This window comes from Suricata suricatta, chromosome 17, assembly GCF_006229205.1.
Source record: "Suricata suricatta isolate VVHF042 chromosome 17, meerkat_22Aug2017_6uvM2_HiC, whole genome shotgun sequence".
Classification (NCBI taxonomy): domain Eukaryota; kingdom Metazoa; phylum Chordata; class Mammalia; order Carnivora; family Herpestidae; genus Suricata; species Suricata suricatta.
Genome location: NC_043716.1, coordinates 40,840,049 through 40,856,327, shown reverse-complemented (window position 1 = coordinate 40,856,327; position 16,279 = coordinate 40,840,049). Strand labels below are relative to the sequence as shown.

General features: G+C 53.9%; 1 protein-coding gene across 1 annotated transcript; it reads left to right on the top strand.

The window, feature by feature from the left end:
• Position 1: 1 nt before the first annotated feature.
• On the top strand, positions 2 to 6,534 carry C1QL1 (complement C1q like 1; the record flags this gene model as incomplete). Its single annotated transcript, XM_029927056.1, has 2 exons — positions 2 to 460; positions 5,856 to 6,534. Coding segments are annotated over 2 exons (639 nt in total), but the record flags the coding sequence as incomplete, so codon positions are not given.
• Positions 6,535 to 16,279: the final 9,745 nt, after the last annotated feature.

The window sequence follows — 16,279 nt, the reverse complement described above, 5'->3', positions numbered from 1 at the left end:
CGACGGCGGCGACGCCCTGAGCGAGCAGAGCGGCGCGCCCCCGCCTTCCACGCTGGTGCAGGGCCCCCAGGGGAAGCCGGGCCGCACTGGCAAGCCGGGCCCCCCCGGACCCCCCGGGGATCCAGGTCCTCCGGGTCCTGTGGGGCCACCAGGGGAAAAGGGTGAACCAGGCAAGACCGGCCCTCCCGGGCTGCCGGGTGCGGGGGGCAGCGGCGCAATCAGCACGGCCACCTACACCACGGTGCCACGCGTGGCCTTCTACGCCGGCCTCAAGAACCCTCACGAGGGTTACGAGGTGCTCAAGTTCGACGACGTGGTCACCAACCTAGGCAACAACTACGACGCGACCAGCGGCAAGTTTACGTGCAACATTCCCGGCACCTACTTTTTCACCTACCACGTCCTCATGCGAGGCGGCGACGGCACCAGTATGTGGGCGGACCTCTGCAAGAACGGCCAGGTGGGCCCGGCGGGGGCATGGGGCTGGCCTGGGGGCAGGGCACCCAGGGAGCCCGGGGCATGGGGTACCGGCGAGCCCAGGCGGAGACCCTACAGCTGACCCTCTTAGGCATCACATGCGGGGATGTTGGGCCGGTTGGCACTAACTCTTCGGCTCCTGGGCACTGGCTGTAAGGCAGATGCCGCTGGGCACCGGCGCGCGGCATGGAAATGCGGGAGATAAATGCAAATAATCAGAGCGCAGGGCTCCCAGGCGCGCGGACTGGTCCTTGGGGGCTTGGCCCTTGGGAAGCGATATTTGAGAGTTGGAATTCTGGTTGATAACAGCGGGCAATTAGGGGAGGGCACTAATGGGCTCTAGGGAAAGGCAGCCTCCGCGCCCGCGGGCGTCCAGGCGCACCGCTAGGCGCGCAAGCCAAAAAGGAGAGCTGTAGATGTTTTGGGCACAGAGGCAAAGGGAGCCAGGGGCGCAAATCCTTAGCTGCAATACACGCTCCGCCCTTGAGAAGGGACCACTATGCCGATCTGACACCCTTTGCAGAACCCGGGGTTGCCCGGCGGCTTCCCACTGTGTCAAGAGCTCTGGACGCAGGAAAGCAACCTGGGGTGGGGGGAAAGTTTTTCCTCCTGAGGCGGGGCAAAGAGGTGGAAACTCCCCCTCCCTTGATCTTGCAGTGTCCTGGAGTGTCAGAGGATCCTCTTCATTCCCTTTCCCCATCCCAAAGACCCGAGGCTGGCAGGCGCCAAACTGGTGGGGTCCTTGGTACTGTGAGGGTGGTACAAGGTGCTCTTCCTGTGACTGCTGCCCCAGAACCAACCTCGACCTAACTCTGCCCTAGGGGGACAGTTTTGCCCAGCTCACTCCTCTTTTGATACCCCCTCCCTTTCCAGTGCTCCCAGACCACAGATGGCGGAGGGCCCCTGAGGGTGGTGGGGCAGAGCATTCCTGTGGAAGGAGACAGGCGTGGGTCAGAACTAAAGCTAGGATGGTAGGAGTTGGGAAGAAATCTCCTGTGCCTGGGACTCAAGACCCTGTTGGAATCCTTCCCACTGCAGTACTACCCTGAAGGAGACCCTGGCTTGGGGGTGGGGGAAAGGACAGGCCTGAGAGTCGGCACAGACTACCAGGCACTTGTAAGTCTGTCCCCTCTTCTTTCTCTCCTGCCTCCTCTTTCTCCTACTCTCTCTCTCTCTCTTGTCCCCGTCTCTCCTGTATCTACCAGTCCTATCCGTCTCTCCTGCGTGTCTGGCCTCTCTCCCCTGGGCTTACCACCCCTCTTTATTCCTTGAGCATCTCTCCTCTTTGTCCTTGGTTCCTGACCAAATGGGAGGCCTCAATATCCAGTGAGGGCTCACTCTGCAGACAGCCCCATGATTCCCCTTATTAATCACCAATAAAGGATGCAGCAATGTCACCTTCATCAATGGAATTTCTTCCTTTCCCAAAGAAAGTTTGCGCTGGCACTGAGCTGAGGTCTAAGGGGGTTGGGGGCCCATTTCGTCTGGATGGGGAGCTGGTCACCAGACCACCAGTGGGCCCTAGGCCTTGCACCACCTCAGGGAGTTACAGCAGGGCCCCAGAGATGAGGCACGAGGAGGCCCCAAAGGTGATGTGTGCTTGGGCAGTAGCACCTGCTTCAGTCACTGGGAGGTGAAACCATCTCGAAGGCTCTTTCCCCCTCAGTAGGGGCAGGGCATTGGTCCTCACTGGAGGTGGGACCGCAGGCTAGGAGAAAATAGAAGGTGGCTTTAACTAGCGGTCCACAGACCCAGCATTTAAATAGTTACTCAGACCATTCCCCCCACAAAAAACAGGGGCCTACACCCCTCTCCCCAACATCCTTTGCGACTTGTCCTTCCAGATTGCTCAAGAGACTCATTTAAATCTCACTAGTCATCCCACATACTCACTTTGAGCCCCGACTAAGAGGCAGGTTTGGAGCTAGGTAGCAGGGGTTTGATCCACTTGCCCTACCGGACCTCATGGTCTGTGCAGGGGAGACAGTAGTAACCACACTAACACACCCAGTGATTAGTGTGTTAGAGGGAGATTGGGGTCCAGCTGGCAACACCCATCCCCAAGGAGGGAATGATTCACTGGCGCCTGCCCCCACTCAGACCAACCTGGTCAAGGGAGAGAAAGGTCAACCTGGGTTGGTCCTCAAGGTGAGGAGACATGGCTAGGGAGGAAATAAAAAGGTCAAGTACAGGGAAAGCTTGGCTCAGAGGTAGAAGAGGACATTCAAGTGAGCAGAGACAAAATGATGGCTCTGGGCAATGGACAGGAACAGGAAAGAGGGGCTTCTGCCTCCCATGCCTTCAAGACCAGGGGCGATGCTGGGCTCTGTGCTTTTCCTTTCTGGCTTCCTGCCTGCAGAAATGCTTCCAGAATTTCTTCAGGAAGGCAGAGCTGAAATTGGTCCTTGGCCTTTCCCTGGGCAAGATGGGGGCGGGGCTGTGGGGAGGGTTGGAGGGGCAGGGAGTCACTGAGGTGCTGAGTCCCCCACTCTGTCCTTGCCTGAGGCCCACCAGCCCCTCTCTCCAAGGAGAGCCTTGAGTCACCATTTAGGAGCCTGATGGCACCAGGGCCTGGTGGTTAAGACATGGGAATCTGAGGGGCCTAAGGAAGGGGCTCTATCTAGGCTGGGAGGGGTGCCCTGAGGGAGGGAAGCTCCCTGCAGCGGCCTCAGAGATGTCAGGGAAGACAGGAAATTAATAAACTGGGCCGGGAGAGAGGGGGCAGTGTGGGGATGGACCAGGACCTCTGGCCAGGGTGCCACCTGTCTAGGACAGGGGCTTTGGGGAGGTGAGTATTACAACCGGGGAAGGGCTTGGACAACAGAAACTGAGTGAGGAGAGAGATGGGGTAGCAGACACATTGAGGACTCCAGCAAGGCCTCACTGGAGCTCAGCCTGATGCCTGACAGTGGAAGAAGGGCTCCCCGCTGTCCTTTTCCAGCCCCGAATGCCTTTCACAGCACAGAGCACAGCGCCTAGCACGGCAGGGACCCAGTAAATGTGTGGAAGCACAGGTGTCCCCTTGGGCCAGGCTGGCTGCCCGTGGGAGCCTCTCCTGTACATCCAACACCCCAGCATTGATCCGGGGGGCAGGGGCATGTTTCTTGGGTTCTCCCCACTCCTCCTTCCAGAGCCTGGTCAGACCACTGCCTCAGTTTCCCTTCCCCTGGCAGCCCTTGAGGAGGTGATTCTACAGCGCCCCCTCGTGACAAGTCCCAGACTTGCTTTCTTCCTTCCATGGCAGCCTCAATTCCCCAGATTTCCCCTTGGCCCCCAGGAGAAGCTGAATACCTCAACTGTTTCCAGTCTCGGGCAGCGAATCAGGACCCCTGGGTTCCATTCCTGGGTCCCCCACTGTCTAAGGATGGAAGGGCATAAATTCTCCCTGCCTCCATGGATAATTAGGATAATCACAGCAACAATCATGGTGATGAATAAATAATAAACATAAGCAGAACAGTTCTGATGCCTGTCACATCACCGGGAGATTCCTGATGACAGATGACTGTGTTCTAATGGATTTGGCTATTAAGAAGCACACTGTTTTAATGAGTTAAGGCTCAATTAATCTGGGTAATAAAAATAATTGTTATTAGTAGTAATTTATTAGCAAAGATAATGAAATGCATGCGTAATAATAAATACTATGAGGATTAGGGCCCAGGGAACAATATAGAAGTTGGCTGCTTGCTTTGAGCGCTTTCCTAGTAGCACAAAGCGCCGTCGAAATTAAAAAATTTTCCCCCACCATCCGTAGGCTTTTATAAAGGTTGCAGTGGTGAGGCGGGATCTTCTCATCCTTTTTTCTGAACTGAGAAACTGAGCTTCTTGAAAGACAGCATCTTCCCCTCATTTGATTTTCCCCACCTTTAGCTGAATTGTGAGTTTTCCCAGCTAAGTGTCCCCAGACAGTTCTTGCCCCAGTCGGGGAAGAAGAGGTTGAGGGGAGAGAAGGGGGCCGGAAGGATCTGTGCTTTAAATGGCAGACAGCATGCAAATACATTGGGAGCATTGCTGCTGAGTCAGCAGCTTTGGCTCAGCTGACCTGCAGCCCAGTCTCCCACCCAGGAAGGGGAATGGGCCCTTCCTCTAATTTGGCTTGGCCCAACCCAGCTGGGTAGCCCTTGGGAGAGCTGCCTTCAGGGAAGGGGCAGGATGGGGAGGGGCTGTTGAGAAGCCCCGCTGAGAGAACCCCACTCAATGCAGTCTCCCCCCAACACAAGCCTACGCCTTGGAGCTGGTCCCTCTCTCCCCATTCTCCACCCCGGCCATCCTGGAGAGCCCCCAGATCCTATGGCTCAGGCCCCGCGTTGCCTCACTTGTTGGAGAGGAATCCCTGGAGGGAATCTGTTCATCATCATTCGCCCTCAATATCTTAGGATTATAGTCAGAGCCCCCAGAAGTGACAGCAGGCTTCACACGCAAATGCCGGTGCCCTCTTGCTTCATTGAACTGCCTGTTCGTCCCCTCTCCCATCAAACCAAGGACCAACAAGGGAAACAGATCAGACTGAGGATCACACAAAGATATCGAGCCTGGATTCCCTCCTTCCCACCCACTTTCTTTCTACCAACCCTGGGGTGGGGCAGGGGGAGCCAGCAGTCCCCCGTGGGCGGAATAAGAGTCACAGGGATAACTATTGTTCTTTGGAGGCCAGTATGCAGGCTCAGTCTAAGCCTTGGGAGGGGAAATCATTACCAGACCTTCCATCTCACTGCTCCAGTGTGAAAGACTTCAGAATGAACTACTGACAAGGAGTTGAAAGATTGGGTTCTGGTACTAGGATGGTTGCTTAGTAGCCATGTGGCATTAGGCACCTGACCTGTGGGGCCAAAGTGTCCATCCTTGTGTCCTTCCACTGACATAGTGCAGGTGGGTGTGGCTGAAAGGTAAGACATTATTGTTACAATTAGAGCAGAGAGGAAGGAATAAAGAGAGAAGGCATGGCCCTCTATCCCTGGCTGTTCCAGAGAATTCCTCTCCGCAAGGAGGGAGTTCCAGGCTGGAACATACCTTGAGGAATTGTTGTTGTCCTGGGCAGGCCAGACGGTAAGATGTAGAGGAGTTAAGGAGGCCAACTCCACCTTGATTCCTAATTCAGACCCAGATTACCCCAGCCCTAGAAATCCAGGGCTCCTCTATAACCCGGTCCCAAAACATAGTTATGATCGGAAGGGGTGGGGGATGACGGGAGAGAAGCAGGCAGAGAGCTGACAGCGGGAGTTTTTAGGGCCTCCAGATCCTACCCACGTGGCTGCCTTACCTCTGACAGTCCCCCTCCCTCCCCGACCCTACTTCTCTCCCTCCTCTCCCCTACCCTCTCACACACACCACCCCTCCTCCCCCTCCCCCTTCTTCCCCCACCCCCACCCCCGCAGGTGCGCGCCAGCGCCATCGCCCAGGACGCCGACCAGAACTACGACTACGCCAGCAACAGCGTGATCCTGCACCTGGACGCGGGCGATGAGGTCTTCATCAAGCTCGACGGAGGCAAGGCGCACGGCGGCAACAGCAACAAATACAGCACATTCTCCGGCTTCATCATCTACTCCGACTGAGCTCCCCGTGTCCTCCTCCATCCCCTATCCAGCTCCCCCCTCCCCCGGGGCTCCCCTCTCGGCGGGCTGAGGACGACCCAACCCCTCGCTGCCCCAGCCCTGGCTGCCGGCCCTCCCTGGCTCTGACGCCCCCCGGCCCGCCCTCATCACCACCCGGGCCGCAGGCTAGGCTCTCCTGCCCGCTCGCCGCAGAGCCGGGTCCAGAGCGCACGGTCCCGGTTTCCCGAGAGGCGGTGTCGACCGCCCCCGCCCTGGCCCGAGCTGTATATTTGTACAATAGGACTGTTTATTGTCCACCCTGCTCGTCAGCCCGCCTCAGACTGGGGACAGGTCTTGGCGGGGTCCCTTCCTGTGCTCGGACGCGCTGTCCTCCCGCTCAGGGGTAGCGCCTCCTGGGAGAGGGGTGGGTTGGGGCTGGATAGCGTCCCAGCACCTGCTAGAGCCCCAGCCCGGCTGCGCCCCATCTGACCAAAGCTCTAATAAAAACACTTCCATCCCACTGGCTTTGGGTCTGTGCCCTGGAGAGAAGCTGCAGGAGGGACCATGAACCCTGCCTTCTTCCAGAAAGGGGAGGGGTCTGCTGGACGTTTCCCATGGAGCTGGGGGCAGCCAGGTCCCAGAATCACAGCTGCTCTGGGAGGAGGTGGGCCAAGGGGTCCAGTGCTCACCACCGCCCAAGCAGCCTGGGCAGGAGAACCTGACGCAGCCCAGTTACATTGTCCTCTTCCATGGTGGAAAAGTTCCATTTGTCTGACCTGGAAAGAGGCATCAGCAAGATTTAAACTGGGACACCTGGGCTCTCAGTCTGGTACCACTGTGTGTGATCTTGGGCAAGTCACTCCTCTTTCAGTTCTGGGTCAGTGTCAGCAATGGCAGGAACACGCTTGGCACCAAAAACTGGTTGACTTGGGCCCAAGCACTTCGCGTCTGGGCCTCAGTTTCCTCCCCTACAAAATGTAGGTGACAAGCCCTACCTCACTTGATGAAGGATTAAAGAGGTACAGTGTTTGTGACCGATAAACATAGCTTTTACTATGTATACATCACCCAAAGTTTGCAAAGCACTTTCAGATATGGAACCTCACTCAGGCCTCCTAAGAGCCCTAAGAGGTTGAGTGAGTAGATTTTGCTCTTCTTCCAGGGAGGTTAAAGATCTTGCTGAGTGCGACATGGTGGCTAACTTCTGTGATTGCCCTTGAATGCAAGAAGTGCTGCTCCTTGGAGACAACACACGAAGTCTCCTGGCTCTGTCCGCCCCCCCTTACCTCCTGTAACTGGGACCGTGACAGTCATAGGACATTCCTAAATAACAATGGCTAATATTTAGAGAGCACCCTCTCTGTGTCAGACAGCACATATGATAAATACTATATCGTAGATATGTGGGGGGAGGGGGTAGACTGGCAGGAAACACATGCCCTTTAGCCTGGGTGCTGCTATTTGATCCGTTTCAGATGAGGAAACTGAGGTTCAGAGAGGTTCGATAACTTGCGAGGGTCAGAGCTAGGAAAAGGCAAATACCAGTATTGGAACCTCGGATCACGCTCTCAGCCGGTAGGCCGTATTTCATATAGATCTGGCATCTCAAAGCCGAACGGAGGAAGAATGGCTCTGGGGCAGCTCCGTCCTTGCTGTGCCTGCCTGTCCACTCCCACCCCTGCCCTGCAGGGGCTTCATCTACTCATAAGCATCTGCACTGGGCAGCAGCCATGGGGCGAGCCTCTTGGAGAATCCCGAGGCTCTATACTGAGGAAAAGTCCCATCTGGCCTCCCCTCCCCCAGCTGGCTCAGCTAAAGAGACAGGAAGCAGAGGCGGCCTCCATCCCAGTCAGGCCCCATGTATGGACCCTTGTCGTGGCTGGCAGCCTTGAATGACTTTCTTTATCCTCCCTTCTCTCCCCTACTTCCCCTTACTGCCAGCTGTGGCCATTTAATAAAATTAGCTTAATGCTTGTTTCTTCCCTGTGGGGTCTGGAGATTGAAATCTGCGGGTCCCCACAAACCCAATAAAACCCCTGGCAGGTCTGGCTGGAATGAGAGTTTCCTCGGGAAGAGCGATTAGATTAGAAGGCGCTTCCCGCCCCCTCCCACGCCCCCAGTGCCACCCACAGCCTCCTGTGGTTCCGTAATGGCCACACTGGCCCAGAGGTACCCAGACACATACCGGGGAGCTCCCCACCCCTTCCCAGAGTCCCCCGGGACTGGGCTGAGGCCTCTTCTATAACAAAAAAGCATGTTAATCATTCCTGTAATTCCTGTAGGGAGTGCCTGGCTGGCTTGTTTGCTTTTATTTCTGGTGACCAGATGATCCTCACGTCGTTTTAAAAGATGGGCCTAATATCTCCATTTTGCAGATGAGGAAATCACAGTCTGAAGAAAATTCGTGACTTGTCCATGGTCATGCAGCAAGTGTGTGGCATAATTGAAATGGACCAAAGTCAAGGACTTTTTCTTCCTTTGCAGGGCACCAAGGGTATGCTGCAGTCACTCAGGGGGCATCCCAGCAGCAGGGAAAACTGTTGGGAAAGTGTCTCCCCCATCAGACAGGGGATCCCCAAAGGCAAAGTCTGGGGTATTTTGCCCCTCAGACTTGGGATGCCAGAGGACAAAGACTGTGTCTCCACCATCAGAATGGGAAGCTTTCTGCAGGCAAGATCTCTGTCTCCTCCATCAGACTGGGGGTCCTCAAAATGTTTTGAGCAAGTTGAGGGTAAACTGTGTATTCAATCAAGAGATTGTGGCTTCTGTTGAACTGGGGCTTTCTAAGCCCAGCCCCTGGGACTGGGAGTTCCCTGAGGGACAGTCTGTCTCTTCAACTAGGGTAACCCTGAGAGCAGGAGCTGTATTCTCCCCTCAGACTGGGGGTTCCCTGAAAGCAGGGCATGTGTCTCTCCTCCTCCTCAGTCGAGGGCTTTCTGGTACAAGAACATTCCAGGGGGGCAGGGCTGGCTGGGTGATAGAAAGGAGGCTGGACAGGCAAAATGGCGGTCCCACTCTATAGGAAGGAAGGACCGACGAAAGCTCCCTAGGCAGCCTCCCTTTTAGAAAGATGTGTGATTAATTAATGAATAGTGTCCCTGTCAGGTGGGTGTTAGGATGAAGTTGCCCCTGGAGCTCACCCACACAAGGAAGGGTGGGCCATCCTGTGCCCAGGCAGCTGCTAGCCCTAGGGGCTGGGGCTGCCCTGCTTTCTGGGGTCACGGGGACCAGAGGGGACAGCAGGAGCCCACCGCTGGGGACTGTCCTAATTGGATGACTTTGCAGGACGGCCAGGCAGGTGTGCTCAGCCCTCCGCTTCAGCTTGCTACAAACACATCTGCCACGGTGAGGTCCAGGGGTTAATTGCCTCCCACCTCACTCCTGGTAACCGATATTTCATTTACTGCTCGGAGGGGGAGCTGCCCGGAGAATCAATCCCAGACAAGCATCCAGGAGACAGGGGAGCTGCGGAGGCACGGGAACTGTTTCCCGGAGGATCTCTGAGCACCAGAGGAGGAGGCAGAAGGCAAGGACCCAGAGAAGGCTGCGGACTCCAGGCTTCTGGGGGGAGGAAAGGCAGGACATCACCTGCTCGCTGCCCACCCAGACAGGACCCCCGAGGGCTAAAAGAAAATCCCAGGGGGACAAAGTCTGCACTACCCAGCTAGCTGTGCTGTTTCCCCTGCCCTGGTTCCTTCTGCATTTATTTTTCCGAGTGCTCCCATAAGCTGTAGCAGGTTAGATGCTGTTAATAAGGTTATTTTCACAAGCAATGAAGGTATATTTGAAAAGCGGAACTGGAGGTGTGAGCTCCTCACCCCCTTCCAGGTAACAAACCTTAAAATCCTACAAATGAGGTGATAATAAAGTGGAAGTGAAGAGTCTACACATGTTTGGAACTGGAAGGGGTGGCGGGGTTACTGAGGGGGGCAGCTGGGGACTGGAGGGAATGGGGGGGGCTACCCCCATGCTTTCATGGGCTCCAGGGGCGCCTTCATCCTAACACCCCCTGGCAGGGACATTATTTGCTCTCCATTTGTTCCATCCACCAAAACTGAGACTCAAAACCACAGAATGGGTAACCCCTATTACACAGCTGGAAAAACTGAGACCCCAAGAGAAAGCCAAGATTGCTCAGATTGGCTCAGGGCAGAGGTAGAACTAGAGACAACAGAACCCAGCAGACGTGCGGCAAATGGAGACACAAGGAATGGGTTCAAGTCCTGGCTGTGCTCAGTGTTTCAGAAAAAGACGCCTGAGCCTCAGTTTCTTCATCTATAAGATGGGGGCAATAAAAATATCTACTTGAAGGGCTGCTGTGAGGTAGTGGGTGAGAGCCTGTCTTGTAAGTTAAAAAGTAAAAGGCAAATGCACGATTATTATTACAACCCAGGTCTCCTGAGCCCTGTGGGGTTTTTTTCCCCTGAGCCCCATGATTTAAACCACTTTTGATTGTACTTAAGTGCCTGGGATGGTGATGATGATCATCGAAGATGAAGACTCTCGGGTTGTTCTCCCACGCCGGTGGGTTTGGGTACAAAAAGTGTGGAGCTAAGTGTTGGGAATGGGTGCCCCGAGTCCTCACACGTCCAGCGCAGACCCCCCACCCTTCTGTTCTATGGCCTCCAATTTGGAGGGAGAGAAGGGCTACCCCCGAGGCTGTGGTCCACCTGCTTGTGCTCTGCTTGTTCAACATTACTGGACATCTTCAATGGGCGAGGCCCTAGCTTGGTGTGGGCTCCAGAGACACATAAGAAAGAGGGGGGCTCCTGGGGGGCTCAGTCGGTTAAGTGTCTGACTTCGGCTCAGATCATTATTTCATGGTTTGTGAGTTTGTGCCCCGCATCTCTGCTGTCAGCTCAGATCAGAGCCCACTTTGGATCCTCTGTCTCCCTTTCTCTCTGCTGCTCCCCCACTTGAGCACTCTCTCTGTTTCAAAAATAAATAAACATTAAAAAAAAAAGGTTAGGGGTGCCTGGATGGCTCAGTCCGTTGGGCCTCTGACTTCAGCTCAGGTCATGATCTCACGTTCTTGGGTTCAAGCCTTGCTTCGGGCTTGTGCTGACAGCTCAGAGCCTGGAGCCTGCTTCAGATTCTGTGTCTTCCTGTCTCTCTGTCCCTCCCCCTCTCATGCTCTGTCTCTCTCTGTCTCAAAGATAAATAAAACATTTAAAAAATTAACATTAAAAATTTAAAAATTTTAAAAAACATGTTTAAAAAACCCCCAAACATCCAGAGCTTCAAGATACCCACAGGGGGTCATACAGAGACATCAGGGACACAGTGCTGGGGGAGGGGGCGCTTCCGAAACTGTCCGGAGGGGTTACTCTCAGGAGCTGAACTAAGCGGAGGCTTACAGTTTTACTTACACACTGTTTGGAAAGGTTTTACAAGTGTCTACCTCCTTCGAAATATGAGCTCCACTCCCCCACCTCCCAGGATTTGTTGTTGAAGCTGCCTTCTTGGCGCTAGGGTTGGTGCAGGTAGAACCCAGGGAGCTGAGGGTTTTCTCGTCTCTTGTCCAAGGGCTTGGGAAATAATGGAGCTGGATGCACAACACATACCCTCATCTTTGTATCAACCCCCAATTAGAAGAGCACCTTATGTACTATTCTAAGAATTGCAGATGCATTCATTTATTTAAACCTCACAATGATCCCACAAGATAGTTACTACGAACACACCCATTTTTTGGACAGCAAAACTAAGGCACAGAGAAGTGAAATAATTCACCCAAGACCATATGGCTTACTCTTTCTGGGAACAGCCCTCTTGCCTGGCCGTTCTGGCGAGCAGGAGAGGGGGTTGAATCTCGCTCCCTCCCAGCCAGAACAGTCTCCCTAACCAGGTAAGTTGGCACACCTTCCCACAATGCTTGCTGCCCGGCCAGTTTCCACAGGAGAGGGATCCTGCCTTTCCCTAGATGGGGAGGAGAAATTTTGAGGGCTCCTTCCCAGGCCCCCAGGGCACAGGCCCCTTTGCTCCCTGAGTGAGGACCCCAGCATGCATCAGGACAACTGCAAAGGGCCAGGTAAGAGCCAGACCTCTCCTGCGTTCCCAGAGCCAAGGATGGGTTGGCTAGGCCCTGGGCTACTTCCACTGCCTGCAGAACACCTGTTCATTATTCAAAGCCCAGGTGCATTGCCTGCTCTTCCAAGAAGGCTTCCTGAACCCCGCCCCCGCCCCCAGCAGCCCTCTATGGGTCTCCAAGACCACACCAAGAGCCCCTTCCACATAACAATGGCTGACTCAATACATAACACTGCGCCTGCCCCATGATAACCACTCTACCATAATAGCAGCTCTTCAAACATCTGTCACTCTCCTAAACTTACCTCCTGATGATGGATGCTCTGACTCTCCAGCAGGACCAAAAGATCTAGTCCCCAGCTGCTTAGAGTGTGGCCGGCAGGTGCTCTGGGCTAGCAGCCCCCTTCAGGGATGGCCTCTGCTGATGGGGGCTGCCTTGTCCAAGGTCCTGCCCACTTCTTAGGGCAGCCTGTTCCCAATGATAGATTAACATGAGGGTTTAAAGGTCTGGTCCCCTAGCAGGGCCTTTACACTCAGGACAATTCTGAAGACTGTTCTGAGCATGTTCATTCCAAGAGCACACCCCAGTAAGCTTGGGGCATGCCGATCTCCACCTCAGAGTCTGCTCCACAGAGTACCCAACCTGTGATACCCACCCCAGATTGCATCCATTCATGAATCCCTTCAGCCAGTTTTATTGAGGACCCATGATGTGACAGGCCTAGTAGCAAAGGCAGGAGATGGAAAGTGAAACTATCCAATGGGTGATCACATCTCCTACCTCCCGGGAAAGGCAGAAGTCAAGAGGGAAACTCTACCAACCTCTGCCATAAAATCCACAAACTTCTCTGCATCTGAGCCCCTCCTCTTTGCCTCCACGGAAGAGCTGTTCCACCCCACCACCCTGCCCCTTGCAGGGCCTAGCCTGCCACTAAGCTCTGTATCCAAGACCCTCCCTCCAGGGTGACCAAATCTGCCCTTGTTTGCCCAAGACTGTCCTGGTTTTCAAACTGGAAGTTCTATATTCTGTTAAACCCCTCCATCCCAGCTGGGCTAACTGGAGTGGTTGATCACTGTGTCTCTTGCCTTGTTTGGGGACTTCACCTAATTGATGATCACCTCCCTCACTCACTTCAGCAGTATCGGCTCCTTCCCATCATCCTTTAAAGCTCTCCTACCCTTAAAAATCCTCCCTTGACCCTGCATCTCCCTTCAGCCTCTACTTCCTTTCGCTGCTCCTTTCATCTGCAAGATGCCTTAAAAGAGTAGTTACTACTTTCTCACCTCCCACTGTGATCTGGCTGCTGCCACTTCTCTGAAACAGCTCCTACCAAGGCCACCTATGACTTCCTTGCTGATACACTGGGTGGACACTTTTTCAGTCTTCATTGTGCTTGACTTCTGTGCGAGGCCAGACCTTGAAGTCTGGCTGGTGGGGTTTTTTTGTTTTGTTTTGTTTTTTGTTTTAATTTTTTCTGTTATTTGTTTATTTTTTTTAATTTTTTAAATGTTTTATTTATTTTTGATACAGAGAGAGGCAGAGCATGATAGGGGGAGGGGCAGAGAGAGAAGGAGACACAGAACTGGAAGCAGGCTCTAGGCTCTGAGCTAGCTGTCAGCACAGAGCCCAACGCGGCGCTCGAATCCATGAACCGTGAGATCATGACCTGAGCCGAAGCCGGACACTCAACCGACTGAGCCACCCAGGCGCCCACTGTTTTCTTTTTTTTAATATTTATTCATTTTTGAGAGACAGAGAGAGACAGGCAGAGGCAGAAAGAGAGGGAGACAGAATCTAAAGGCTCCAAGCTGTCAGCACAGGGCCCGACGCAGGGCTCGAACTCACGAACTGTGAGATCATGGCCTGAGCTGCAGTTGGATGCTTCACTGACTGAGCAACTCAGATGCCCCTCTGAGTGGGGTTTAAGGATGGCAAGAGTCTTGGACTTGGTCCGCAGACCTTAGAAGATTGATCTATGTCTGGAGCAGCTAATGCCACATGTAGGTGCAGGGAGGTGTAGTGATAAGTGTTCGGGAAGGATGAACCTCCCCTCAGCCTTCTTTGAGCACCTAGGCCTGGTGATCTTTCCAGTTGCAGATCGTGAGATATCCACACACACACACTTCACAAGAGCCGAGGTCCCGTTGCCTTTCACAACATACTGGCCATATCAGCCCAGAAGCATCTGCCACCACACAAGGCAAAATTCTTCACCTAACCCTTACTCTGAGTTCTAAGCCTTGAAATACTGGTTAGGCCAGCGCTAGGCTACTCCCTTTATCAGCATCTGTGGTGTAATGCCCATTTGCATCCACTTAGGTGGGCCTGGCCAGGTCCCACCAAAGCTTCTCAGCATCATGGGCTCTGATAACTCTCTTACCTACAAAGTTCCTTTCCCTTAGATTCTGAGATCCAAGGAACTGCTCCTTTGGCTCCAAATTGCATGCCACTTCCCCCGACCCCCTTTTGGGTTCTCATTATAGCCCATATATCACATCATTTCAGTACTGGCTTAATTGTTTATTTTCTTTCATGGGCTGCAACCTCCATGAAGGTAGGAGATACTGTTTATCCCTCACCACCCCACTTTCTGGGCCCATCAATAAATACTCAATGGACAAATGAACACAAGAATACCCATTATCATCTCATTGAATGTCTGCAATGTACTGCACTTACATTATTTCTAATCTTTGAAAGTAACAAGCAAGGTACGTGTCCCCTTCCATTGCCCACAGCCAGGACAGCTTGGCTGCCTGTCTTACCTCACCTTCTCCAGTTAATTGTTCAAACTGGAACTGGACCAAGGCAAGACCGGGCTGACAAGGAAGCATACAAGAGGAATCTGTTTCCCTGGTGGCTCCTGGGGCCCCCAAACCCTCAGCTACACCCCAAGCCTCTGTTACAATGCATGTCTCTGTGAGAGGGAAGGGGACCCCTAAGCTGGAAGCCTTGTTTAGAAGTTGTATTTCTTCTGGGTAGTGCAGACGGCAGGAATACCCTGGTTTTATTGTAACTTTACAGTGACTGCACTTTGTATAGTTTTCTTCATGCTCTCACCAAAACAACGCCGTCCCATTGTAGAGCGGGCAATTGGAGGTCCAGATAGGTGAATGAAGAGTTTGGGTCAAATCAACTAGGTATTAAATAGTGACTCTACCATCTTGATGTCAGGTCCACTGAGGGAATTTTGCCTCCTGCTTTCTTGGATGCCTCAGACCCGCTCATTGTCCCAGTGTGGGGACAGATTAGGTTAATGAAACTGGTCCGCAATTGGCTCCTGGCAGCCATCACTTGGTTCAACCTAATCAGATTCATACAAAACTAATCCGTTACAAATGCTAGGGGTTTAGAGGGCTTTCACATCCAGGCTGCGTTGGGTGAGTGGGAAGGACAGGATATTCACCCCATTTTATAGATGAGGAAACTGACAAAGAGCAGCAGTGACTTCCAAAGTCTCAGCACTAATTGGCGATTCAGCCACTAGTGATTGGAATCGGGCTTCTTGATTTCAGTGCAGGGCTCTCTCTGACCTCCACAACCTCCAGCGTTCAGGATCAGCATGAGGTTGGCCCACCAGAAGCCAAGCAGCCGGTGGTTATGAAGGATGGAGACAGTGCTGCCCAGCGGTGCCCGAATGGGCCGAGCCTTGTATTCAACAACCAGTCCATGATATTCCTGACGCTGTCAAGGTCAAAAGGGTGGAATTGCTCTTCTGTGTCTCCACCAGCTTTTCCACATCAAGACTATTCTCCAAGTTCATTCTTGGGACGGTCGCGGAATGGGAAGAGACCCTGGGCAGTGGCTACAAAGCCCCTCTTGGATCGGTAGATTCCGTCTTAGCCCACAGAAAAAGGCTTGAAAAGGCGCTTGATATCTGGTTGTTGTAGTTGGTGAAGAACCTAGCCCCAGGGACGGCAGAGTAGGCCGCGGTTCCCCGGTGTCCCAACCCCATCCAGGTTTCTGCAGGTCTGGCACCGCCAGCTTCCGAAACGGCCTCAAAACCAGCGATCAGTAGGGGAAAGTGCGCAAGCGCACAGTTGACCGCACCCGCCATCTCCGAGCTGTACTTTGTTACTTAGGAAACAGCCAATCAACGATCCGGACGGTGACCAATGGAAAGCGCGGATGAGCCGACCCGGCTAATTTGAACGCGCGGCGCGGGGCGAAGGGTGGCGCGCGTGGGGAGAGTGTGGGGCCAACTCTCCGGTGGTCGGGGGCTCCCGGCTGCGGC